At 41.8% G+C, this 26,587-nt stretch overlaps 1 protein-coding gene across 26 annotated transcripts in view; it reads left to right on the top strand.

Moving 5' to 3' along the window:
- PPIP5K1 (diphosphoinositol pentakisphosphate kinase 1) overlaps positions 1-26,395 on the top strand; it is a 39,925-nt gene extending 13,530 nt beyond the window's left edge. For 8 of the 26 annotated variants that reach the window (XM_036032389.1, XM_028505425.2, XM_036032367.1 and 5 more), the window contains 10 exons: positions 582-698; positions 854-1,018; positions 2,811-2,960; positions 3,578-3,668; positions 6,492-6,617; positions 7,323-7,385; positions 11,136-11,318; positions 12,783-12,920; positions 21,223-21,336; positions 23,725-26,395. In XM_036032389.1, the coding sequence (XP_035888282.1) occupies positions 582-698; positions 854-1,018; positions 2,811-2,960; positions 3,578-3,668; positions 6,492-6,617; positions 7,323-7,385; positions 11,136-11,318; positions 12,783-12,920; positions 21,223-21,336; positions 23,725-24,602 (2,025 nt within the window). In that variant the 3' untranslated portion in view covers positions 24,603-26,395. The remainder of the gene's footprint in view (positions 1-581; positions 699-853; positions 1,019-2,810; positions 2,961-3,577; positions 3,669-6,491; positions 6,618-7,322; positions 7,386-11,135; positions 11,319-12,782; positions 12,921-21,222; positions 21,337-23,724) is intronic. The other 18 variants (XM_028505436.2, XM_028505434.2, XM_036032468.1 and 15 more) reach the window with 12 other exon arrangements.
- Positions 26,396-26,587: the final 192 nt, after the last annotated feature.

The raw sequence follows: 26,587 nt of genomic DNA, 5'->3' as shown, positions 1-26,587 counted from the left end.
CCCCTTTTAGGAAAAAACTTTTTTATCCTTAGAATTTGTAGAATCCTGCTACGTGTGGCACTTAGACACAGAACATCTAGGAGGTTCCTACTGGAACAGAAAAAGAGTTTTGGAATGGTGTTGAGCCAGAGAGATAACACAGAACATATAGCTCTGGCATTAGGGCAGGTATGGAATTTGGGACAATGTTATAATGAGTCTTTTTCTCTCAAAAATTGTCACACATATACCTTCTTCATCTGCCTGCACAAAGATATCTTTATATTTCCTACTGTATGCACTGAAGCAAAGCTGAATTATTGTGGGAGATGGGAGGGGAGGGTCATAGAAGAGGAGGTTGGAAAGTCAAGCCAAGTGGTGAATCTCGAACAGTGGTGATGAGGGAATGAGAATCCTGTACATAACACTAGACCATAGTTAAAGGGAAGCTATAATAAACCAGCCACAGAGTGGAGTGAGACACTGAAACCTTGGCCCTGGGAGGATATATCCTCTTGAGTTCCTCTCTGTTGTCCCTGCCTGGTCTTCCACTGCCAAATCTAGCTCCTCCAACTGCTCCTTCATCTGGTGATGCCCCATAGGATCCCTTATCAGAGGAGCGATTCCATGTGGAGCTGCACTTTAGCCCTGGAGTGAAAGGAGTCGAAGAGGAAGGCAGTGCCCCAACTGGTTGTGGATTCCGTCCAGCCTCTTCTGAGGTGGGTTAGAGCGCTGCAATTTGGGACTGGAGGATTTAGGAACCAAGTGGTGGGAAACTTGGAAACAGCGTAGGGAGGTAAAGGGGTTGGGAAGTCTGAGATTAGGAGGCTGGAGGCCATTAACACCTCTCCTATCTGTGTCTGTTGTTGCATAGAATGAGGAGATGAAAACAGACCAAGGTAGCATGGAGAACCTGTGCCCGAAAAAGGCACCAGATGAGCCAGACCGGGCATTGCAGACCTCACCACAGCCCTCTGAGGGTCCTGGCCACCCAAGAAAATCACCCCTCATTCGGAACCGAAAAGCCGGCTCCATGGAGGTAATGGGAGGCGCTTGGGGGAAAGGAGTGCTGGAAAGGCTAGTAGGACAATATCCATGAATCCTCTGAATCCCTTTGGAGGGTGATTCTTGGGACCTTAAATAGAGTACTCCTGCCCCTGATGGGTATGTTTTACTTATCTCTTTTTCAAAGCCCGTCTCTAAATAATGCTCCTTTAAACTGGTTGCTATTTCTGAAATTAAAGAGATGCCAGAAAGAGGTGCCTGTGAGATAGGATTTTAAGAGATGAGCTCGAGGAGGAGGCCTGTGGATGAGTTTGAAAAGGCAGTTCTTTAAAATGAAATATAGGTGAAACAGCATGAACTCCAGGATAAAATCCCAGTCTGATACTTTGAAGCTGTGTGACCTTGGACAGTTAACACCTCCAAGCCTCAATTTTCCATCTATTAAATATAAGTAGTATTGACCATGTAGATGCTCAGTAAACAGTAACTATAATAACAACACAGTTGATATTAAAGGCTAGGCCTTCTCTATCTCTTTGTGACCTTGGATAAAAATTATAGCTCATACAAGAACAAATAGGTGGCACTTTAAATTAATCCCTTTAGGGTTATCTATCTATACTCTCATCCTAGAAAGGGAATCTAGTCTGAAAGTAAGGGCCCTTTGTTCTGATGAGCAGGTTTGTAGCTATGGGTTTGTGTTCTGCTATTTTTGGAGTTTGTCTCTAGTCCTGGTTCTAGTTCTGTAGCCTAGAAAAAGGAACTGTTGTACATCTCACATGTATCCAGCTAACTGTTCTGGGGTTTTGGTCTGTTCTTCATGGAAAGATTCTTTCCCTCTTTGGCCCAGTGACACTCTTTCGACTTCATGATCTATCCCGGTGTTATGAACTCTGACTGTCTGATCTGAGTCCTGTTTTGATAGATGAATCTGTTCCTGGCTCTCTGCAAGCTCTGTCTTAAAGGAATTGGTTTTTCCATTTTGCGAACATCTCAGAAGAGTCTTTAACTAGCTTACATAGGTTCAGCAAGAAATTTATAATTAAGATTTTGGAGAAACCTGAGAAGACAAAGTAGTCCCTGTTCTAGACCCATCCTCTTCTTTCTGATGATTTTAAAGTGGATTTGAAGTTGTGAATAGTCAGTTTCTTTAGGTGGGATATGCATCATTTTCTCTCTGAGGTGTAAGTTAACTTAGTATCCATAGTACACTAGTACCCTTTAGACTCAAGTGAATAGGTCAAATAGGTAGAATGACATAACATTCTATCAATAAACTCCTCTGCATCTAAATGTGTTCCCATTCACATGCTCTGCCAGTCTCTCTGGCACTGTTGTGCATGACCCCATTTTTTCTTCTGGTTTAAGCAGTTAAGAGACATAGAAAAGGCAGATGTCTCTGTGTATCATCACTCAGACTTAGTGAGATTGACTTCTTGCTTTCAGGCCTACAGGAAGTTTCCTCTTATAATCACATTTCTTCCTTTCAGTTACTAGTGCTGCTTAGCTAGGATGATGGTTGTCCAAGATGTATTCTTTAGATTTGCAAGAAAATCTTCTGTATGTTCCTTGGTCACACAGCCTTTTAATATTAATAATTCCTCTCCTTGTTCTGTATTATCCCTATCAACTACGATCCTTCCCCCATCCCTTCTTTTCCTCTCGTCATGTCATATTTTTTGACTGTTTTAAAATACAAAAATCCATGACCTTCATAGCAGCTGTGCCCTAGGCGATCATTTTCTCCAGCCCTGTAATTAGGTCTGCCCAATAGCCACTAGGGGTTAAAGGAGCTATGACCGGCTTTCTACCCGGTCTGATTTCAGGTCATGAACATGCAGTGCACGGGGAACCTGGACCTGATTCCTTTAAGGGGACGGCGCCGCCGGAGGTCCGGAGACCTCCCCCGGCCGTCCCTAGCCATCGGCCTACAGCCCCGGGCTGTGTCCACCACTCACCTGGCGTCCTGCACAGAGGTGTTCCTCCCTACCTCATCTTCCTTTTCTACATCTGTCTTTGCCTTCTGGGATTTAGGGACTCAGAACACTGTCAGGGGTGGGTGTATGTATGTTTGGGGTTGTATGATTGGACTCTTGTGGGCTTTTTAGAAATCTGTTTCGTGTCTGTAGGAGAGGAGGGGAGGGCTTCTTGGTTCAGATAAGAAACTGAGTGTGGTTTCCACAGCCACAGCTCTCCCATGGAAAGAAGAGAGGATGGCCATACCACTTCTCATTGTGGCTGAGCTGTTGTGGTTGGCTTTCCGAGTCCTGCTGGAGGGATAGATAAGATTAAGAAACCCCACTTTGCTGAGAATTAAGAATGGTTGAATGATTTCTCAGATTTGGGATGGGAGGGCTAGGGGGACAGGCATCTTGGAAATAAATGTGCCTTTTAGTATAGGATTCTCTGGACAGCTTCCTCTGTAAAATATACTCTTTGTTTCCTTTTCTTCTTCTTCCCCTTAAAAATCCTTTGGTTCTTCCAAACCTTTTGACACTGCTTGGCTTTGTACGGGCAGGAATTCAGGATGTGGGTTTTATTTAGACTGCTATGTTGAAGTGGCAAATGGTAACATAGAGACTTTTTTCTCTAGGTGCTTTCTGAGACTTCATCCTCCAGGCCTGGTGGCTACCGGCTCTTTTCATCTTCACGACCACCGACAGAGATGAAGCAGAGTGGCCTAGGTATGGTTTTCCAGTGTCTCTCGCCTGTTGTTGGGAAGCGGTGTCTGTCTCTTCTTCAGATTTTTATTGTGGGGATTGTCTGGTGGGGCTAGGGAGGATGAATTTGGAGAAGCCGTATTTAGTGTGAACTTTGATCCCACATGACTATTTTCATTCTAAGAAGGTGTTTTCCTTCTGGTTTTCTGTACCACCCCACCCCCCTTCATTTATCTGGCTGAAGGGCGTTTTTCTGGCTTCTCCTCTCATCCCTTATCTGTCCGTCCAGTCTAGCCCAGACCTTAAGGGGCCATGGAGACTCTGAATCTTCAGAGTTATCAGAGACAGAGCTGTAAATAGAGGTACTCATGACCCCCATACATGTCATATTCCTCATTTGGAGAATTTGTGCCATGTCTTCCTCTGAGACCCATGTTTATTATCTCCCTGCTCTGGCCCCTCCCACTTCCATTCCCACTCCTTCATCCTCTCCTAATCCTGTAATTTTTTTCCTTTCTTCCTGAAAATTGAGGGACAAATCTGAGACTGGTATAGTGGCAGAGGCTTCTCTCAGGACTTTGAGGGAATGTCTCTTGATTTTTTTTGATTCCTGGAGAGGGGTGGAGAACATCATTCAACCTTTCCTAAGAACAAAGACTGCAGGAAGGACCAAGCCTCAGAGGGTATTGTATTGTTTGGGGGTGGGTAGTGGTCCTTGGGAGGGGCTATCTTTGAACACAGTGCCTTGTGAGCCAATAATTAGAAACGGCAGTTAGAGATAATTGTGTGGGGTCTGCACTTGCTCCTCTGGCTCTTTCTCTCTTGTCCTATTATTCTCTCCATTTAGCTCCTTTCATTTTTTCTGTTACCTTTGTCCTTGGCACCCAATTTCTTGGCCCCAAAATGGTCAGCATTTGGGCCAGCAGAGGGAGAAAGATTTTGATAACTTTCCAGGCTAATTTTATGGGAGTAGGTTGCCTTCTAGATTCCTGAAATGAGGTAGGTGGTTTGAAAAATAAATGACAGATGTGTAGATCTGTGATAAGGGCTTCTCATCCCAGAAGTCCCAGTAAAGCATAGGTTTTAGGTAGGCGGAAAAAGAGGATAGGTGTGTCTGGCCCAGTTAAGTGGGAATACTGTTAAGAACAAGGCAGACATATCGACATGGCAGTTAACAGATGGTGCTGGCTAGGTAGCGACTACCCTCTGAGATGCCAAAGGGACTGGGCTGGGCAGGATTCGCAGGACTGCACCAGAACGTTATTTAGTGGAGGAAGTAAAGAAGCGTAGGGTAGTCTGGGACAGAGCCAGCTAGTTTCAGCTTCTCTGAAGAAAAACTGACACATTTAGCAACCCTTATTACTCTCTGAAACCCTGTTTCTAGAGCCTGTTTGAGCATGAAAGGTCAGAGAAGTTGCTGCATAGAAGAGTGGTCCTGAATTCCAGGGTGGAGATATTCAGCATCTGAGCTTTTTTAATTTCTGTGGTGACCCTGAAATGCTGGGACCCCTGAAACTGTGGCCTCTTCTTTGTGGGGTCAAAAGAAACTGACCTCCTGTACACTTTATTTATCTCTCCTCTGAATGTCAGGCTCCCAAGCCAAACCCAGGGTTTTGGCTAAGATGGGTTTGGAAGTAGAGGGGCAAATCCCACAAACGAGGTTGTCCATCTTATCTCCTCATTCCCATTCTGTCCTCGTGGGCTATAATATGAGAGGGAACTATGAGTCCCAACCTTATTCTTAATCAGATATTTGGATCAGTAACTGGCTTGATTTATTTGCTTCAGAGATTTTTCAAGTTTTATTTACTCCTCTGATTGACAATAGAGTTCTCTTTGATTTCTTTGAATTTATATGTGTGGACATCTGACTTTGAGCATAGGGCTTACAAGACAAACTTTTGAGAGTAGAAAAAGATCATTGTTTTTGGTTGTTTCCTGTTTACTAAGTCCTTTTTAGTATGGTGCTCAGCACATAGTAGGCATGCTCTACATAGAATCACCTGACTCTTCTCATGTCTTTCAATTTGTGTCCCTCTTCACTTCGGAAACAATCTGTATCTTCTTGATGAAAAAAACACTTTTTTTTCTAGTCAAACACAGTTGATCTCAGAGTCAAGAGGCCTGGATTCTAGTCCAGCTTAGCTCCTAACAAATTGTCTGACCTTATGCAAATGAGATCCCTTTTGCATCTCAGTATCTTCATCTCTGAAATCAGAAGGTTGAACTAGATAATTTTTTAGCCTTTTTCAGGTTTAAACATTCAGTGAGTCTTGTACTTTCTTTCTTGGGAAAAGTAAAAAGGCCTAGTGGGAGAGAGAAGGGAGGGAATGTGGGATGACAAACTAAGGAGGAATTGAAACATAGGAGAACTTGAGATTTGAGAGGAGTGTTTAAAACCTAGTCTCTAGTTTCAATCAAAGTTCTTTCCTTTTAAACCCGTAATGGACTAGATCTGGGTTTTTCGAACCCCATATCCAGGGTAAGGAATACTGAATCAAATTTAGGGCTATCTAGAAAGATTGCCTATGCTTTTAGTATTCCTGAGAACCCATGGAAAGCATAGTCTATCCCTTTCAGTAGCTTCGAGTCCCCTAATATCACTAACTCTGCATTTGTAGTGGCCCCTTGTATCTGCCGTGTAGATCTTTAGGAGAACCCCTACTTTGCTTGCCCAGTGTAGCTGTGAAAGTAGTGAAAGCTCCTTGTGGCTATGTGTAGTAGCCACCTGATGGTGGCTCTGAATGGCAGTGTGTGTGTGTCTTGATGTTGTCATGTGATGTTGTGTGTACTTCTGTGTGGTAATTACAGCTTTGCGTGGCTACTAATGCACTCCCGGCCTTGCAGGCTCACAGTGCACAGGGCTGTTCAGCACCACGGTGCTGGGTGGCTCCTCCAGCGCCCCGAATCTTCAGGACTACGCTCGCAGCCATGGCAAAAAGCTACCACCTGCCAGTATGAAGCATCGAGATGGTATGTGGGTGGGTTTGGGGGTAACTCTTTTCTTCATTTGTCCTCCAGCAAGGACATAGTTCAAGAACTATTTATGCTTAAGAGGGCACTGACACTGGCCTTTTAACAAGTTTTCTTCATCAGTTGTAGAGGGGAGAAGGAACCAAGACCCCATCCACCTCCATTTGCATTCCCTCTCACCATACAAGTATTAGTTATTTATGCTTATCCCTTCATAAACTCCTACATACAGCCCTGCTACATCAATTTATTTCACCTTTGTATTCTTTCCTGGATGCTGGTCTATAGGGAAAAGGACCAAGAAGGATGATCCAAGGTCAGGAAGAATGCAGTGGAGCCTTGAGTTAAAATTTAGGAAATCAGGGATGGGGAAGTTGCTTAGCCAAGGCAGGAAAGATGATATGGAAAGAGACTGGGGGATGGGATGAAAGTTTCTACAAAGATCATCTTTCTAGATGAGAAAGAGGATGTGGTGGTCAAATTCAGGTTGTTTGTGGGGCTGTAAGGTGGCAGAGATGACACATGGATTCCTAAGAAGAGATTATACCAAAGGAAAAATTGAAATGTGGTAGTCAGGAATCTAAGGGTGGGGGTGGGAGCATGTCATATACTAACTGCAAAGAACAGAGTAGATTGCTGGCAAATTCCAGAGCAGGGAGTGGGGACAGGTGTGGGTATAATCCCCATGATGTCTTTTCTCCCCAGAGTTCTTGTTTGTCCCGGCCGTAAAACGATTTTCTGTGTCGTTTGCAAAGCATCCGACTAACGGTACGTTTGCTTCTGACCCAACGTCATTCATCCTCACCATGTCACTTCCAGACACTTAACCTCTGAGTTCTGACACTGACTTTGCCTCTCCTTCCACTGTGTTGACACCCTGCTGTCTATGAATGAAACTCACTAAGTGTCCCTCTTGGGACATGTCCCTTGTGTGACAAACCTTAGCCTTGGCTGCAGCCTGGCTGCCCTATCCCTGTGGCAACTCAGGGTCTTACTTCCATGGTCACCATCATTACCATCGTGTCACTTTTTTTCAACATCATCACCAAAACATTAATTAAAACTCTCCCTTTCCCATCACATGACTGCTGGGCTTTGTATAAATATGATACTGGTTCCCCGTCTTAGGAAGAGACTGGTATTTCCTATATTATCTTCATTTCATCTCCCCACCCCCAACTCAGCTTATGTAATTTTGATCTTCTTGTTTTTCCTCCAACTCTTTTGTTGGAGTGGATAACTAGTTTGTTTTCCTTAGGAGCAATGCTGCAGTTCCCAGCTCCCAAGCATACCCCAAAAGACATTGGTCTTAAGTATATAGTTTCCCATCTCCATATTCATATCTCTTACCATTATGTGTACTTGGTGTGGTTCCTGTGCTCCTGACATCTGCTTTGTGTTACTACTAACCTAGGGCCTGGGCATAGAAAACAGGAGCCCAGACTGACCTGGGAAAAAAGAGAAAGAAGGGAGTAGGAGGTAGGAGGTAGAGGAAAAAGAATTGTACCTTGAGTTTTTTTTACATGTGGTTTTCATGTAGCCCCAGCCTACCTATGGCACTGCTGTCTCAGAGAAACTTGAAGAGATGTTTACTAAGATTCTAAGGGGGCTTAGGGATAAAAAATACTTCAGGGATATTGAAGAAGTGAGTCTTCCCACACTAAGGTGGCAGACCAAAAACTGAATGTGGGATCCAAAAATTGAAGGGCCGCAGTCTCTTTGTAGGGTATGGCAGGGGAACCTAGGACTTAACCTCCTGTTTTATACTTTTTAGCTTTAGTTTCTTTCTGCATTGTCTCTTGTCTTCAAGATAAATCTAGTTCTGTTTTATATAGTTTTCTTCCATCCAAGAGCTAAGATTCTGTGAGGGAGGTAAAATTAGTAAGGCTTTCTGGTTAGAAAACCTCCAGGTGCTGATCCCCTGCTTCTCAGCCAGTGGCAACTGCTAGATTTTAGCCTTGTTGGGCCATACACCTCCTCTAGGCACTGCTGAAATCTTCTGAGCTTGACTAGCTTATACTTGTTCAGTTTATACCCCCACCCCAGCTTCCACTTATGCCCATGACAGGATCTCTCTGTTCAGACTGGCATGGCTGTACCTTCACATTTGGCTTCAAGCTCTTCTGGCCTTCAGGTGTCACAGTCATCTCCAGAGTGGAGCCTCATGTACCAACCGCAGTGCCACTGCCTGGGACCTGGACTTAGGAGACATGTTACTTAGGCTATGGAATACAGTACCAGGAACTTGGGCCTCTAAAATCAGAGCCAAATCATAGATCTCCTAGTTCTTAGGCTCTAGGAGAAAAGATACAAATTCATAAAGCAGATCCTCAAACCTATATATCTTTAGTTCCCTGAAGCCTTGGTTAGCAGCCTCATCAGTTGAAGAAAAAAAAAGAATTAATTCTACTAAAAGGCAGAGAGGAAGAAAGACCTGGAAAATTCAGGAATAGTGCAGGAGAGCAAATTCAAGGTCTCTTCCAACACCCTGCAGACCTCCTCAGGGGTCTTCTGGCTTTTGTTCTTCTTGTACTTGAGTTTGGGGGCTATAGTCCTTAAGAACCAGAATCTGGATCTACCTGTTAGCAGTCAGAGAAATTTGGACCTATTATGTCTCCTGCTGAAGATTATCTAGATTTAATTTGACCATCAGGATAATATGAGCACTCTACTCCATGGCCAGATCTTGCTTGACTGACCTAGCAATTGCAGATAGGATATGCTTCCTGAATTGCTTGTGGCAAATTATTCACAACATGTGCCAGCCTATTGCCCTATCATCGCCATCTCTTTGCCATGATGTCTGGCTTTGAAACAGCAGCTGGTTAAACTGGACCTGACTTTAGAAAGGAGTCAAGGCTATGCTATCTCCTTGCTTTGATGGGAAAACATCTCTCAGCCCATCATTGCCTCTATTTCTGATAAGCTTTGGTCACATCCTATGACTCTGTCAAGTATACAAATATGGCCCATTACTAAACCGCACAATGAACTCACTAAAGTAAACTAATCTAGTGGAAAAGAGACTGCGGCTCACCCTTATCCAGAAAGTCAAAGTGTGCGCGTTGGATTTGGCAAGCCCTTTATTTCCTAGGGACCCTCACAACTGTCTCACCATTGGTATAGGTAGTGTCTGGGTGTAGCAGAAACCTCTCCTGACATTCAACTAAGGTCTCTGGAAACTGTAGTCTGATGGGATCACCCCATGCAACCAGTTCTGGTCTGAGAGTTCCGATTACTCGTTCTCAGCTACCTTGATCCTACCTTCTCTGTACCAACATTCTGTCATAAGATCTTAAGACCCCATATCTTTTCCCCAGGATCTTTTCCCTACTGTTCCTTTTACACACCCTTCCACATGCCTTTCACTATCTTCGATCTTTTGTAGCTGAATTGCACATATCCAGAAAATTTGCCAAGCATTTAAAATAATAAGTGGTTCATTCCCTGGCTGGTTTGGCTCAGTGGATTGAGCACTGGCCTGAGAACCGAAAGGTTGCTGCTGGTTGAATTTCCTGTCAGGGCACGTGCCTGGGTTGTGAGCCAGGTCCCCAGCTGGGGGTGTGCGAGAGGCAACCAATTGAAGTCTCTTTCCCTCTCTTTCGCCCTCCTTTCCCTCTCTCTAAAAATAAAGAAAATCTTTTTTAAAACAATAATAAGTGGTTCAGGATTGAAGCTTTTCCACCGACCAGCTGAACAAAGTGCAGTTAGACTCACCGGCATCAGGAAGAAAATATAAAATTATGTAACTTTTGGCTTCTTGAAGGGATACAGTCTCCCAAGTCCTGAGATTTATGTAAACATTTTTTTGAATCTGTGTATTTGAACACAGGTAAAGGATGATTAACCAATAATGGCATTTTCACATATTGATTCCATTTTTTTATATGCTCTGTTTTACACCTGGTTTCCTTCTGATCTCCCATGCCAGCTAACACCAGCCCTGTCTGTAGTTATCTTAGAGTCTGGTCTAGAGGGCCTGGCCTGAACCTTTATCAGCCTTTTTAACTTCAGACTTTACCTTGATATCCTATACCATTCTTGACCTTCTTCTCTGAGAGACTTTGAATCTTTTTATCTCTAGTCCAATCTCATAAATACATTAGACTGAGAAGTAGGCCCTACCCAGAGTTTGCCCAAGAACAATCAGGGGTACCAGATCTCACCTCAAGCCTCCCACAGAACTCCCAAGCCTGCTTACCCCCCATGCAGAATGATGTGACTTCTGTCTGTAAACACTGACTGAATTATGCTCACTGAGAAAGGGGAGGGTCTTGCTGTATGATGAAGTCTCACTACCCCCTTCTTTTAGACTCACTGTGTGATGCCAACACTCTTCTTTCCTGCAAGAGATGCCCAGGGGCTCTGACCATCTCTGCTTCTCTCTTAGCTCACCTTGGAGCTGAGTGGCTACATTTCCCAGTAATGCTTGTGCCAGTCAGTGCGCCCCTCATTGTCTCTCCCTCTTCTCTTTCTTTATCTTGTGCTCCCTGCTGTGGTACCCCCCAACCCCTCCAGAGCTGCTGGATGACCAGCACCCTGTGGTCCGGTTGCTGCGCCGTTTTTCCTCTGACTGCCCAGGGGGCCGGCCAGTCTCCTTGGATGCCACGCTGGCGCATCACCTGCACCAGTGCTCCTACCACCTGCGCCTCTTCCGGAACTGGCTGCGCTCAGGCCAGGATGACCCCGAGTGCCTCTACGGTAACCCCTTACCACCAAGCTGGCTGCTGCCACTACCCTGGCTGGGACTGACTGCTTTGCTTATTGCACTTTTGGCAGGAGAGCCCACCTGTTCCTTTCTCCTATTTACCCTGAGGTTATGTGATTTGCACTTAGTTGCTTGGATGGGATTGGTGCCAGAGTGCCTGGTAGCTGTAGCATTGGCTGCTCCTCCTTCCTCACTGCCTCCTAATGCTACGCATTCCCAGTTCTATTAAGTACAAGAGTAGTCTCTTGCCCTGGAATATATTTTTATCTCTATAACCTTATGCTACCACCATCTTCAAATTCAGGCATTTTTCTATCTACTCTGAGGAGCTAGAGACTGTACCTCTCTTGCTCTCCTGCCACTAGAGTACATGGAGAAATTGAAGCACAGAGGTCTCAAATGAATCCTTGAAGCAAACAAGGGCCAGAAGTTAGACAACGATGAGGTATAATTCTTTGGAATTTTTAGTCCTTGGTGAATAGGAGGCTATGTCTTGCATAGATATTGCTGTCCTGCCTACCCTTAGTCCCCTGAAGGAGATGTAGGGGAGGCATAGGAAAGATTGGAGACTGAAAAAGTGGTTGGGATGTGTGCTTCTTGATTCTCCAACAGGAAGTTTTTTTCTTTCTTTCTTTTCAATAGGTCCTAGGATTAGGGTTACACATTTAGTTTAACCTTTTACCCTAGCGGTGGACCACATTGGAATTATTGGGTTCAGAGCAGAGAATCAGTGTTTATTGTTTCTTCTAGGGTGTTTGCCTGTTTTCCTGATGGAATAAGGAAATCCTAGCAAGTCTGGGGTCTTCCATTGAGGGCAGAAGGGAGGACATTTGATGTGATGGAAATAACCAAGAAAGAACTTCCATCCCCCAGCCTGTTCATGCATGTGATTTTCCTGGGCTGAGCTCCATATGTATTGCATGCCCTCCAGCTTGCTTCCAAATATTCTAGCCTTTCTACCCATATCCTATATCTGCACGAACCCCTTCTCAGATTACATGCTCTCCTCCTTAATCTGGTTCTCTTATACATGATCCTTGAAATCTGCTGTTTCTTCCCAGCTCCATATGACCTCCCTAACCTCATTTACACCTACAGTTTCACCCCTTACCTATGGACCTTTGGTTTATTCCTCCAGAAAATGCAACAGCAATGTAGGTGCTTACCCTATTGGGATTCTGTTGAATTTTCCATGGGACATTGCAGGCTCTCCATAGGTAGGATGAGAGGTGATTTGATTCACCTGGAGGCCTTGGCAGGTAGACTTTTTAGGAAGTCTGGAGGTGACAGAAATAGATTTCTTTGGGGGCTCTAAAGAGTTCCCTTTCCTAAGAATCTTGGATACCCCACACTCCATAAGCCACGGACTCTCCCGGTGGCTCTCAGGGACTCTCCATGCTTCCTTGGCCAGTATCTGGCAGGAGTAATATTGACTTTGCCCATCTCTTTTCTAACAGGATTTGAAGGGTGCTCCATGGTGCCTACCGTCTACCCCCTAGAAACACTGCATAATGCCCTCTCCCTGCGTCAAGTGAGTGAATTCTTGAGTAGAGTCTGCCAGCGCCACACTGAATCCCAAGCACAGGCGCCTGCAGGTATGGAGAATACTCTTGTCTTGTACTCCTATCTCTGCCTCACTCCCGTGCTTCCTAGAACATGAATAACCAATTAAAAAGATAGGTATTCCAATAATATATAAAAGTAGACTTGAAAAAATGTTTAATTGCATAAGCCAACTCAAATCATAGAAATATCACTCTTTCCCAAGTAAATTTATAAATTTAGTGTTATCCCAATCAACATATTGATGGCTTTCTTTTTGTTTGTTTTTTTTCCTGATAAAGAGATTTTATTTGCTTATTTACCAATTTGTATTTTTAAAATCATTTTATAAATATCAGATTTACTAATATGACATTCTAAACTATCCTGCACACTGGGGGCAAGGCAACCCTCTATCCTAATAGGAAAGGTGCTAGGAAATCTAAATGTGGTAATATAAGGTTACTCTGATGTTATTTTTGCTTTTCTTTTTTCTTTTAATTTTGCACTTTTATGTATTTATTTTTTTATCATTGTTCAAGTACAGTTTTCTCCCTTTTACTCCCAATCCAACCCACCCCCCCAACCCTCCCCAATTCCCTCCCATAAGACAGATTTTTTAATAAATGGAGTTGGGACAACTAAATAGTTATTTAACAAAAATTAACACTGAATCCATACTTCATGCAATATGCCAATATAAACTCCATGTAGATCAGAGAGCTGAATGTAAAAATTAAACCATACAGTAGGTAGCTCCAAGGGCTTGTCTTTTTGAAGGAATGCCAAAAAATCCAGAAAAACCTGACAGAATCAACTTTGTCAGAACTCTGGAAAATAGTAAAAGGTTTGTAACACCCAGGAAAATACTGGATCAAAAAGGAAGTAACCTAAAAGTAGCAGGAAGCTTTCTAGTATTTTTACTTGACTTCCCACCCATCTCCCCACCTTGGCAGCAGTCTTGAAGATGGCAACTCTATATTGTCAGCGTGGGACCCTGGTTCCAGAGAGAACAGAACAGACCTTATCTCAAAGAACTGTGTTTGTTCTAATTTATGTGGGGGCTGCCTGAAAGACTGACACAGGGTGCTTACCTTTGTTTCATCTAACTTGGAACTCACCCAGTGTATAAATGTAGCTATGCAGAGGGTATTTCTTGAAAACATTGTAAGATAAATGAACAATATGCTGTCTGGGGAAAAATATATATAGTTAAGGCAAACAATAGGCATCCTGAAAGCCTGGGAGGAAAACTTAGGCAGAGAGTTTCTTTAGGAAGTTAGGCATTCAAGCCCACCCACATATACTGGGAAATTTAAAAAGCTATGTGCATGCCTAGGGAAGGACACATGAGCACGAAAAGACATGAGAAGACACAAAGCTTTTACCTCTGGCTGAATTCTAGACTGGGCACAAGCAAGGAGTGAAGGATAAGGTGGTGTTGTAAACAGCCTGCCTAAGTGTTGAAGGAGTACCTGAACATAGACCAATTGGCAAAGACTGTAAGAGTTCCTCTCCCTTCCCCTTCTTTCTGCTCCCTTCCCTCCTTCTCCCCTTTTTGGTGCCTGGCACATTCAAAGAAAACACTTGCTGAACATAAACTAAAGGAATAAGACTTCACAGACCACACATGATAAAGAAGACAAAATTTACAAAAATAGTTTAGGAAAATCACTAAACAAACAGCTACAGGCCATAGCAAACAACAAAGACAAACCTTGAGGAAGACAGGCTAGTCTGATTTTCAGAGTTAATACATTAAAATACTCAAAATGTCCAATTTTCAACCAAAAAATTATTAAAATATGCAAAGAAGACAATGTGGTCCATTCACAGAAGAAATTAACAGAAATGGTCCTTAAGGAAACACAGACATTAGACTTACTAGAAAAATATTTTTTTAAGATTTTATTTATTTATTTTTAGAGAGGGAAGGGAGGGAGAAAGAGAGAGAGCGCGGAGACAGACAGACAGACATCAATGTGTGGTTGCTGGGGGCCGTGGCCTGCAACCCAGGCATGTGCCCTGACTGGGAATTGAACCTGCGATGCTTTGGTTCGCAGCCCACGTTCAATCCACTGAGCTATGCCAGCCAGGGCGAGACAAATATTTTAAATGAGGAAAAGAAACCAGAGACAAAGAACTAAAAAATATCAGAAGAACGATGTCTCAACAAACAGGGGATACCATTAAAGAGACAGAAAAAATAAAAAAGAAACCAAACAAAACCTGGGGCTGAAAATATAACAGAAATGAAAAATTTACCAGAGGATTTCTTAGAAGATTTGCAGGCAGAAGAAAGAATTAGCAAACTTAAAGCTGGGTCCTTTGAAAAATATCCAGTCTGAAGAGGAGAAATAAAAAAAGAATGAGGAAAAATGAATAAAGCCAAAGAGATTTGTCAGACATCATTAACATGCCAACATATGCATAATGAGAACCCTAGGAGGAGAAGAGAGAGGGAAAGAGGTAAAAAATATAATTGAAGAAATAATGGCTGAAAAATTCTCAAATTTGGTAAAGACATAAATCTTTACAACCAAATAGTTGAAAGATAAGTGCAAAGAGATCTACACTGGGACACATTACACTCAAATTGTCAAAATACAAAGACAGAGAAAATGTTGAAAGTAGCAAAAGAAAAGTAACTTGCCACATAGAAGTGATCTTTCATAAGATTTACAACACATTTCTCATCAGAAACTGTAGAGTCCAGAGAGCAATGGGATGATGTATTAAAGTGCCAAAAGAAAAAAAAACCTATCAACCAAGAATTGGCAAAGCTCTTCAAAAATGAAGGATAAATTAAGGAATTCCCAGATAAACAGAAATTGAGAGAGTTTGTCACTGGTTGACCTGCCCTAAAAGGAGGCTTTTAGGTTGAAATGAAAGAACACTAGACAGTAACTTGAAGCCACACCAAAAAATAAAGAACTCTGATAAAGTTAATTACATTGGTGAATATAAAAGCCAGCATTATAGTATTTTTTTATTTGCAGCTCTTCTTTTTGTTTCATGTATGAATTAATACACAAATCAACAAAACAATCACTGTCTGTGTCAATTAGCATATAATGTATAAAGATATAATTTGAGACAATAACAACATAAGGAGAGGACTGAGCCTAATAGGAGCAGAGTTTTTGTATGTTATTAAAGCTAGATTGCTATTGATTCAAATAAGATTAATATAAATTTATGATGTTAAGTGTAATCCCCATGGTAACCAATGGGGAAATACCTAAAACATATACAGAAACAGATGAGGAGGGAATCCAAATGGTTCACTACAAAAAAAAAAAATCAGTTAAACACAACAGGTGGTAGTAATGAAGGAAATGAGGAATGAAAACGTTGTATGGCAGGGGTGTCAAACTCATTTTCACCGGGGGCCACATCAGCCTTGAGATTGCCTTCAAAGGGCTGAATGTAATGTTAGGGTCGTATAAATGTAACTACTTAACAGTTAAGTGAGAGCTCGGCACTGCCACCGGGTAGAAACAAGGTGCTGCGCAGGAGAAAACAAGGTGGAGGGCTGGATTCGGCCTGCGGGCCTTGTGTTTGCCACCTGTGTTGTATGACATACAGAGAACATAGGAAAATGGCAGAAATAAGCCCTTTCTCATCAGTAGTTGTTTTAAATGTAAATGAATAAAACTCTCCAAGCAAAAGGCAGAGATTAGCAGAATAGAGTTTTTTTTAATTTATTCACTTTTAGAGAGGGAAGGGGAGAGGGGGGGGGGAGAGAAAGGGGGAGAGGGAGAGGAGGGGAGGGGAGGGGAGGAGAGGAGAGGAGAGGAGAGGAGAGGAGAGGAGAGGAGAGGAGAGGAGAGGAGAGGAGAGGAGAGGAGAGGAGAGGAGAGGAGAGGAGAGAAGAGAAGAGAAGAGAAGAGAAAGAAACATCAATGTGCGGTTGCTGGGGGTTATGGCCTGCAACCCAAGCATGTAGCCTGGCTGGGAATCGAACCTGAGACACTTTGGTTCACAGCCCGCGCTCAATCCACTGAGCTACGCCAGCCAGGGCCAGAATAGATTTTTTTTTTAATTACCCAACTATATGTTACAAGAGACTCACTTTAAAACCAAAGACACAAATAGGTTGAAAGTAAAAGGATCTAGTCCATGCAAACAAGAACCAATGAGAGCTGGAGTTTACTAATGTCAGATTAAATAGTCTTTAAGTCAAACTTTTTTCAAGAGACAGAGAAGGTCATTATATATTGATAAAAGTCAATTCATCAAGAAAATAGAATGATTATAAACATATACTCACCAAACAACAGAGCCACAAAATATTTGAAGCAAACAATGACAGAACTGAAGGGAGAAATAGACAGTTCTACAATAGTGAATAGTTGGAGACTTCAATACTCCACTCTCAGTAATAGATAAACAGCTAGACAGAGATTAGTATGGAAACAGAGAACTTGAACAACACCATAAGCCAAGTAAACCTAACAGACATAGAGCATTCCATCTAACAGTAGAATACAGATTCTTTTTTTAACTGATTTATTGGGGTGACATTGGTTAATAAAATTATATAGGTTTCAAGTGTACAATTCTATAATACATTATCTATATATTTCATTGTGTGTTTACCACCCAAAGTGAAATCTTTTTTTTTTATCATTGTATATTTGACCCCCCTTTACCTTTAACTACTCCCACAGCTCCCCTTCCCTCTGGTAACCACCATACTGTTGTCTCTGTGTACGAGTTTTTGGTTGGTTGGTTTTCTTGTTTGTTCATTTGTTGCTTTCAGTTTTATGTCCCACATATGAGTGAAATTATATGGTTCTTGACTTTTGTCTCTGACTTATTTCACTTAGCATGATATTCTCATGACCCATCCATGTTGTTGCAAATGGCAGCATTGCATCTTTTTATGTAAACAAATAAGTAATGCAAATAAGATAAGTGACTATGTTTCTATTGGGAACCAGGGTTTTCAAAGTAAGATAGATATGAGTATAAATTCAAAAGATTTTTAAAATACTGTAATTTTATTTTATTCTTATTTTTTTAATTTATTGATTTTGGGGTGAGGAGGGAGAGAGAGAGAGAACACTGATTTGTTGTTCCATGTATTTATGCATTCCTTGGTTGATTCTTGTATGTGCCCTGAATGGGAATCAAACCCACAACTTTGGCCTTTTGGAACAATGCTCTCACCAATTGAGCTACCTGGCCTGGGCCTAAAAATGCTGTGATTTTAAATTTGAACAGAAACTAGCAATATGAATTCAGTTTTTTTAAAAGTGCTGTTTCTAACATTAGGCATTAGCAGTAGTAGCAATGAGCTCCCTTAGCACATAGATTTTGGCCTCTACATACCATTCCCTACTACCAGGATTCCATGGGAAAATGACTGATTCTTGGTCTAGTGCATATTTTTTCACCTTTAATAAAAGAAATCACACACTCCCCAACCCTGAGCCTCTATAGGCATTTTTTCCCTAATCACCCCCCACTGCACAAAATTTTAATACCATAGATATACTGTATATTTATTTATGTATTGTGGCCATATGATGGATACAAACCAATTGCATATCTAAGAATTTTTTCACCCTCACCAATAATTAATTTTGTTGAGAATGCATGGTCTAGGGCAACGAAGGCACAAGGGATTCTGGGACATGTAACAAAAGCACGGAAGCAATCAATCCTGAGGAAGCTCCCACTGACGAGAACTGGAATATTTTAGCATTAAAAAGAACAATTTATTGTAATTAGTTAAAGTGCACTGAATATATAAAAATCTGCAAATTCATAATGAATCTTACAAAAACAAAATAAAATAATTATTATCTGTCACTATTGGAGAACACTGTTCAACAACTCTTTTCTTTAAAAACTAATTAAAGGGAAATAAGCACATCCTTTTTAGTAACAACTACAGTTCAGTGTAACTAAATAGCCCCAGTTGAAGAGTGAAAGCTTTGCTCTGGCTGGAGTGGCTCACTTGGTTAGGCATTGTCCTGCAACCTGAAAGGTTACTGGTTCAATTCCTTGTCAGAGCATATGCCTGGGTTGTAGGTTCAGTCCCCAATTGGGGTACAAGAGACAACAATCAATGTTTCTTTCCCTCTCTTTCTCCCTCCCTTTCCCTCTCTCTAAAAATGAATAAATACAATATTTTTTTATTAAAAAAGAGGAAAAGCCCTTCTTTAAAGATACTATGCCAGCTAATAAAATTTCTGTATAGAAAAAAAAAGCTAATAAATTGATAGAATTAGAAAATCATCACTTGACGCCCCTAATAAAATAATTACAGATCATCAATGGATACTAACACAGTTAGTTGAAATGTTGGTGGGCTTGCATGGTGTCAAAGGATCACCTCTCATTAGAAAGGGAAAACTTTACAATGGGGGATTTTATGGGCAACACTTTAGGCCAGTTGATAAATTTAGCATTACTCAGTGGGACAATGAGACATTATGTGCCTCCAATATAATATAATATAAAGTACACAGGATCACTTCTTCAGGTATTCTTGCCAAAGTTATTTAACTGAATAATCTAATGTAGCCTCTTATAGCTAATTTCCAGTTTATAGGAGATAAAATGGATAGTGATACAAGTTAAATGATTTTATGAAGAAGCAATCAGATGAATTCAGAATGTGAGAAATGCCATTGTGTGAAATGACTGACCGTTCTTTTCAAAAAGCCACTATGAAAAAAATTAATGGGGAGGAGGGCACTGTCCTAAATTACAAGAGATTTTGGAGACATAACCAAATACAATGCATGGTTCATGTTTAGATCTTAGTAGAAAAGACATTTTTTAAAAATCTAATTTATTAAGTAGTTTTACACAAGGAGCTGTTCACAATCTGCAGTTAAAGCGTTGTATGTTCCTGGCTGCTTAATTACAAAATTTTCAGAACAATGAAAAACATATTCAAAGAAACTCAAGACTTTAAAAGAAAAGTACTGTGGTTCCTTAAAGAACAAAAAGTCAAATGTAGACACTTGAGGTGAATAATGAGGATTTTTTTTAAACATAACATCTACCGTACTTTATTAAGTAGGTATTTCCTTTGTTTGTACCACAAGTTTAAGTGCCCAGAGACTAAAGTAATAATTTACTGAGAACCATTTCAAAAGTAAAATATTTTACATTTATCATTTAACACATACTATTCTTAAAATGTTTTAATACATAACACTTTAAAGCAGAATACTTCCCAACTAGTACCAACAGTCTCATCAGATAACTCAAATATTAACATTTCCCTGTGTTAACTCTGAAACTAATACACTATTTTTCTTTCATTTGTATCAGACTTTGATGGAGAGGGAAGTATGTCTAAGTTCACCACACATTCTTTGCATATGATACTTTGTATTTATAAGCTGACTTTAAATTTTAAAAATACCTAATATTTTGAACAGTGGCTTCAGATTCATTTTATGTCCCCCTCTTTTGAGTCCTTTTTTTGCAGACCAATATAATTGAAAAAATTATTCAAGCCCTGGCTGGCATAACTCAGTGGATTGAGCGCAGGCTGCGAACCAAAGCATCGCAGGTTCGATTCCCAGTCAGGGCACATGCCTGGGTTGCAGGCCACAGCCCCCAGCAACTGCACATTGATGTCTCTCTCTCTCTCTTTCTCCTTCCCTTACCTCTCTAAAAATAAATAAATAAAATCTTAAATGTTAACTACTAAAAAATTATTCAAAGACTTTAAAACAAAAGCACGTAAGTTATCCATGTTTTTACCTGTAAACTGAAATTTCTTGGCAAGATAATCGTCCAGAAGACCCTGAAACCAGTGTCTGTTTTAAATGGTATTTTTTTTTTTTTTGGTCATGAGTGAAAAAGAACATTTGCTATATTCTCAGGCTTTATAAAAAGACATTTTTCAAATAATTGGGGGAAATTTGAATATGAATTAGGTGTTACATGATATTCAGGTATTATTTTTAATTTTGTTAGGTTTATTAGTAGTATATGTCTATATAGGAGAAATTCCTTATATTTTAGAAATGCATGTTAAAGTATTTAGAGGTGAAATGTTTCATGATGTCTGTCATTTATTTTAGAGAACTTCAGCATGAAGAAATAGATGAAACAACTATGGCAATGTGTTGACATGAGCTAATGTGTTAAATATAGGAGATGAGTGTATCAGTATTGATTGTACTAGTTTTTCAATGACTTTTAAAAAATATACTTGAAAATATTCGTAATATAAAGTTTAAAATATTAAAAATTATGTGAAGGATGTTTCTTTCCAGCCTGAGGAAATATAAGCTGGTTGACTTATGTTGAGAACTGTGGGTCTTGGATTCTTCTTCATGTACTTTTTTTTCCTTCCCTTTCTCTCCCCCACCTATCCAGCCCTCTTTGAGTCTATGCACAGCAACCAGGCCTCAGATAGCCCATTTTCCCCACCCCGTACTCTTCATTCACCTACCATACAACTTCAGCAACGCTCTGAGAAGCCCCCTTGGTGTAAGTAATCCTTTTGGAACTACCTAGACAAAGGCCAAGAGGGGTGGGGGAATTGGTGAGTGAGAGACCTCTCCCTGGAGGGAAGTGAAAATGAGGGTTGAAAGACCAGGAATAACGAGTCAGGGAAGCAGTCACATCTGCCTCTTCTAAGGTGAAGGGAGGATATGTGTGCTGTGTCTGTCACCTCTGCCCTCCACGCCCCTTCTATCTCATTGGGGAGGCTCCAAAGAGAGTGGTCCAGAGAGTCCTTCGGGGAAGAAAAGATGAAGACTTCAATCTCCTCAGATCCTCATTTGGTCTCTACAGCATCCTCAAGTGAAGATGACTTGGGAGGAAACTTGAATGTATAGAAAAGTTGGGAGGAGGAAACCAGAATCTGCTACTACTCTCTAGATGTCCTTTCTCTCAAGTTGTCTGTTCTTAGTACAAGTTGAGGTGCTGCTTTTCCCCACCTGTTCTTCATTATCTTTAGCCTATCACTAATTATCCTATGAACAATGGGGGCCACAAGGATTTTTAGGGTAATTATAAGGGGAGGGAGATATCAGTAGTAATCAGAAGGGAGGTAAGGGCTGGAGACACCACTGATGGAAAATCCTTTCCTTATTCATCCTGTCTCCAGGGAATAACTAAAATCAAACACACCTTTCACTATTTTACTTGGATAGGACTTAAGTAGATGCATACTTCAGTATTGGGGTACTAAATACTTATTGAATTTTGCCTTTCTGTGGCACCCTGAATGCTGAAGAAACTTTCCTTCCTAACACTAAGAATTCTCCCCCTGAAATTCAGATTATCCTACACTCACTTTGCCATTGCCCCTTTTACCTCTCTCCTGTAGTGTTTATGGTTCTGAGCCCCTCTAGCCCTTCTCCCCTTCTCCCACTTATGTTTCTGTCTGACCTCTTTGATTTGCCTGAATCAAACCACTAGCCAAATATTAAGGCTAATTCTATGTTTGAGTGAATTCAGCTTACAGCTTTTTTTTTTTTCTTGTTTGTAATCTTAGTATCAGGTGTATAACCTCATTGGTAAGTATTTTGGGGGCCTGTCTCTTTGCTCTAAATAAGCCTTGTTGGCTTAAAACCATGTTCCTCTTTTTTTTAAAACATTTATTTATTTATTTATTTATTTATTTATTTTTGCTTGAAGCATGCCTCCTCTGATCCTTCACAAAAAGAGGTTGTCAGCATACCTTAAACTGAATGATTGATAGAACCTTTGTAGGCTTGGGTTTGCCAACTTTCCCAGGTTCTCTTTGATTAAAAGATATTCAGGTGGCCCCTATTTCCAAAATCTATAATTATTTATATCAGAGTGCTTTAAATATAAAGTTATAATGCCATCAATAAATATATTTACAAAAGGAAAAGTAGATTAGTCCCCAGCCAGAGGTCAATGAAGAAGTAGAGGTTGGGGTAGGAATTGTCCCACAGTGTAAATGAAGACCCTACAGCCTTCATTTTATTACTGTCAGGATCTGGGAAATTAGATTTTATATTTTATGTGTATTTAATATCCACAAACCTGTAACATTGTATGTCCCAACACTTATAGGGTCTTAACTTTGGATCCATGGATGGATTTCAGGGTAAAGTTTATGAACCACAGGAATTATATGTAAAGATTAGTGTGATTATTCATATGTACATTTCTCTGGGAAGGTAGTCCATGACTTTCATTAGAGTTTCAAAGGCGTCAGTGAGCCCCAGAAAGTTTAGTTAAGAACTGCTGCCATAGATTCTATGATATTCTTCCATCTTTAGATAAATCATTTTCCTTTCTACCATTCTGGTTCACAAGGTTTTTCTCCATACTTCTGCTTACTTGTATCTTGGGCTATAAACAATGATTACCCCTGCCTCAGAAATATATTGATTGCTTTAAAGAAAGATTCTTAACCAAAGATGTAATTGGGAGTGTTTCAACAAAATATATTACCCTTATATCCCTCTCCACTGCATACCTTTACCCTAAACCTACAAATTAGAATCTCTGGAATTGATTAGAATCTATGTAACCCTAATTATGAGCCACTGGGATAAAGTGTTCATTCATATGCTTCCAGATGTGAATGAGGGATCGTGAGAATTTGGAATTGGGATAGGGATACATTGGTGAAAGAACTGGATGAAGGAGGCCTCAACACTGTCTCCTGAAGCCTTAGATGCACCTTGGTGCTACTCCTGTAGTGCACGTTAGGCTGGAGCAACAGTTTCTGGGCTGGGCTAACTTGGGAGTCTTTGCATGACTTAGAAGTACTCAGGCCTTATTTCCCTAAGACAGAGTAAAATAGGCTATCTCTTCTGGCACTTGAACTACATATGTAGAGTAGAACCTACTCTTCCAGCTTGCCTGACTTGGTCTTCTGAATTTGCTTTACAGACAGCAGTGGCCCTTCTAGCACCGTGTCCAGTGCTGGTCCTTCCTCCCCTACTGCAGTGGATGGTAACTGCCATTTTGGCTTCAGTGGTCAACCCTCTCTAAGTTCACGTGTGACTGAAGAATGTCAAGGCCCTGGGCTGCACCAGAAGATCCCGGGGGATGGAGCACAAGAGCTCCCCATAGAAGGGGAGCAAGAGCCTTTTGTACCAAGCCAGTCCCTACAGGAACTACCCGTGGAAACCAGCCAGACATGTGAGGAAGTTGACGAGAAGGACAGCCAGCCTTGCCAGCAGGTCCCTGACAACAGCCAGCCATGCAAGGAGATCCATGACGATGTCAACCAGACATGCCAGGAGGTCCCTCAGATCAGCCAACTGTGTCAGAAAGTCTCTGAGGAAACTTGCCAACTTTGCCAGCAGAACCCTGAGAAGGTCAACCAGCCATGTCAGGGGGTCCCTGTGGAGGTTGGCAGGCTGGTCCATGGGCTTCCTGAAGGGGTTGGTGGCCTGGTCCAGAAATGCCTTGTGGAAGTTGTCAAAGCAGCCCAAGAGATCCCTGAGGAGCTCAGCCAACCATGCCAGGAGTTCTCTTTGGAGGTTGGCAGACTGGCCCAAGAGGCTTCTGCCACCAATCTGTTGTCTCAGGATATCCCTGAGGTTGATACACTATCCCAAGAGTTCCCTGAGGAGAGTGACCTACAGATCCAGGAAGTCTCTGAGAAGGTTAACGAGCAGTCCTGGGTGGTCCATGATGTGACTGAGCAGCTGCCTGGGGAGGATGTTCCCCAAGCCCAGTATCCATGTAGTGATCCAAACCCTCAGAGCCAGTCTCTAGCCCGTGATCAAAACTCACCCCTTCCACCAGCAACATGTGATTAATCATTTTCTCATTAATGGTGTTACACTGTACCAGCCATTTGAGCTAGCAGCTTTTTCTGTTGGCTAAATTATCTGCCAGCATGAGGCCTTGGACCTTACCAGAGGTGTCTGAGGAAGCAGTCCTCTTGGCTTGAAGCATACGGGTGCTGGAGCTGAGCTTGGTGAGGGGCCAATTTCATGTTCAAAGCAGCCATTGACTCCTCACCAAGCCATTAGACTTGAATAGGATTTCCTTCAAGGGGTGAGCTGGTCTCTTATTACCCAGCCACCTCTGAGCAACCCAGAAAATCCCCAATTGTTAAAGGAAATGCCTCTTAACTGCTGAAGACACCATCCGGGGACAAGTGCAAAAGGGATTCCAAGGTCTTCACTTTTCTGAAGAAACATTCACAACTTCTCAAGGTACCCTTAGACCATATGTGCATTCAGGGAGACTCTTGTCTTTGCTAGCACTCCTCAGATGGGCCCAGGACGGCTGTCTGAAATGCCTGGGAAAGAAGAGTCCCCTTCCCAAACAAACATCCATCATGGCCACTAACCTTTAGACCGGGCTTATGGGTATATCCATATCATCCCCAGGTGCCCCAAGTTCCATTCCTCTGGGCAGTAGCTCTCTGGGAAAATAGGTGTTGGATTGCTGTGAAAATTTCAGAGAAACTATTTAAAATGCTCTGGGAGTTCTTGGCCAATCTATGAAGCTGGGCCTCCTTTTGTTGTGGGGCTGTTTGGCTTAGGAGATACTGCAGTAGAGAAAATCAGGTTCTATTTTAAGCAATCAGCAGAGATAAATATTGCACAGACATGAGCAAAGATTATATATATACACATATATATATATATATTTCTGTAGTAGTGCCAGGGACAGACTGGCCAAAGAACAAACACTCCAGTGTCCCCAAGAGGTTTGTCCTTATATCATTGCATCTTTAGGGCCAGTTGTGATTATGAAGCTTTTCCCAAAGATTTGGGGATGGGAATGGGGGGTGGGTAAAAGGGATAATGCCATCATTGGAGTGGGGGGCCGGAACATTATGAGTGCTCAATAAATATGAAATAATGAGAAAGGTAGTGGTGGCGATGATGTCCTTGTGAACTCAAGAATGAATGTGACTATAAGTCAATCATATCTGTTACTGAATTAATCTGAACCAGTCAGAAGCCTTTGTAGTTGAGTGGGGATGGGCTGTACAAATACAGAGATCTGGCATCCCAGGAGGTTACTATGGCAATCAGTCCACTACCCTAAAAGGTCTCCATGAGTAGTGTTGTAGGAGAGGGTCTATCTCTGTGAAACCCCAGAGGGTACACAATACTTTTTTACCAGCTCCTTGGAATCACCCCCTTATTTTTTTCTCTGATGCTTTGGAGTGTCAGGAAGTGTTGATATAAAGGGGTTATGCTCTTTCTCTACCCCCTTGACATCTTTACATTGGGAGAGCCCAGAACACTAGGAGGGCTGGAAGTCCTCCTGCCCATATATTCACATGCACAAGGAGGCCTCTCCTGACATACCCAGGACTATGCAGGGTTTCACTCCAGGGGGAAAAACCAACATTTTACTCCATGAAAGTCCTGACTGCACAAGTAAGAGGTATTTACAACCTCAGTAGGCTCTGGACTCCTTATGGCCCCTACACTCCTTATTTTTTCCTTGTTCCCCTCTCCGAAGTGTCTGATGCTAGTCATTCAATCCTCAGCTCTTGACCCCATGGAGACCCCCTGCCCTTCTTCCCTCACCTAAACCAAATGTATGTCCCCACGCTTGGTTCAGGTATTCTCACCCATTTTCAGAAGTTATGCTGGCTCCTCATATCCTTTTTCGCTTCACCCACCCTATGTTCTTGGGCTTCTCTGGGTCCTGGAATTGCTTCCAGTTATCAGACATTGAGATAAATTGACTAGGCTTGGAGAAGAAGAGAGGAAACCAAGGCCCAGCAACTAAGCAACATGTGGAGTCAGAAAAAGCCTAAGCAGCACTGCAGCAT

Source organism: Phyllostomus discolor, chromosome 1 (assembly GCF_004126475.2).
Source record: "Phyllostomus discolor isolate MPI-MPIP mPhyDis1 chromosome 1, mPhyDis1.pri.v3, whole genome shotgun sequence".
Classification (NCBI taxonomy): domain Eukaryota; kingdom Metazoa; phylum Chordata; class Mammalia; order Chiroptera; family Phyllostomidae; genus Phyllostomus; species Phyllostomus discolor.
The sequence above is the reverse complement of the archived record's forward strand: the minus strand, read 5'-3'. Positions and strand labels throughout refer to the sequence as shown.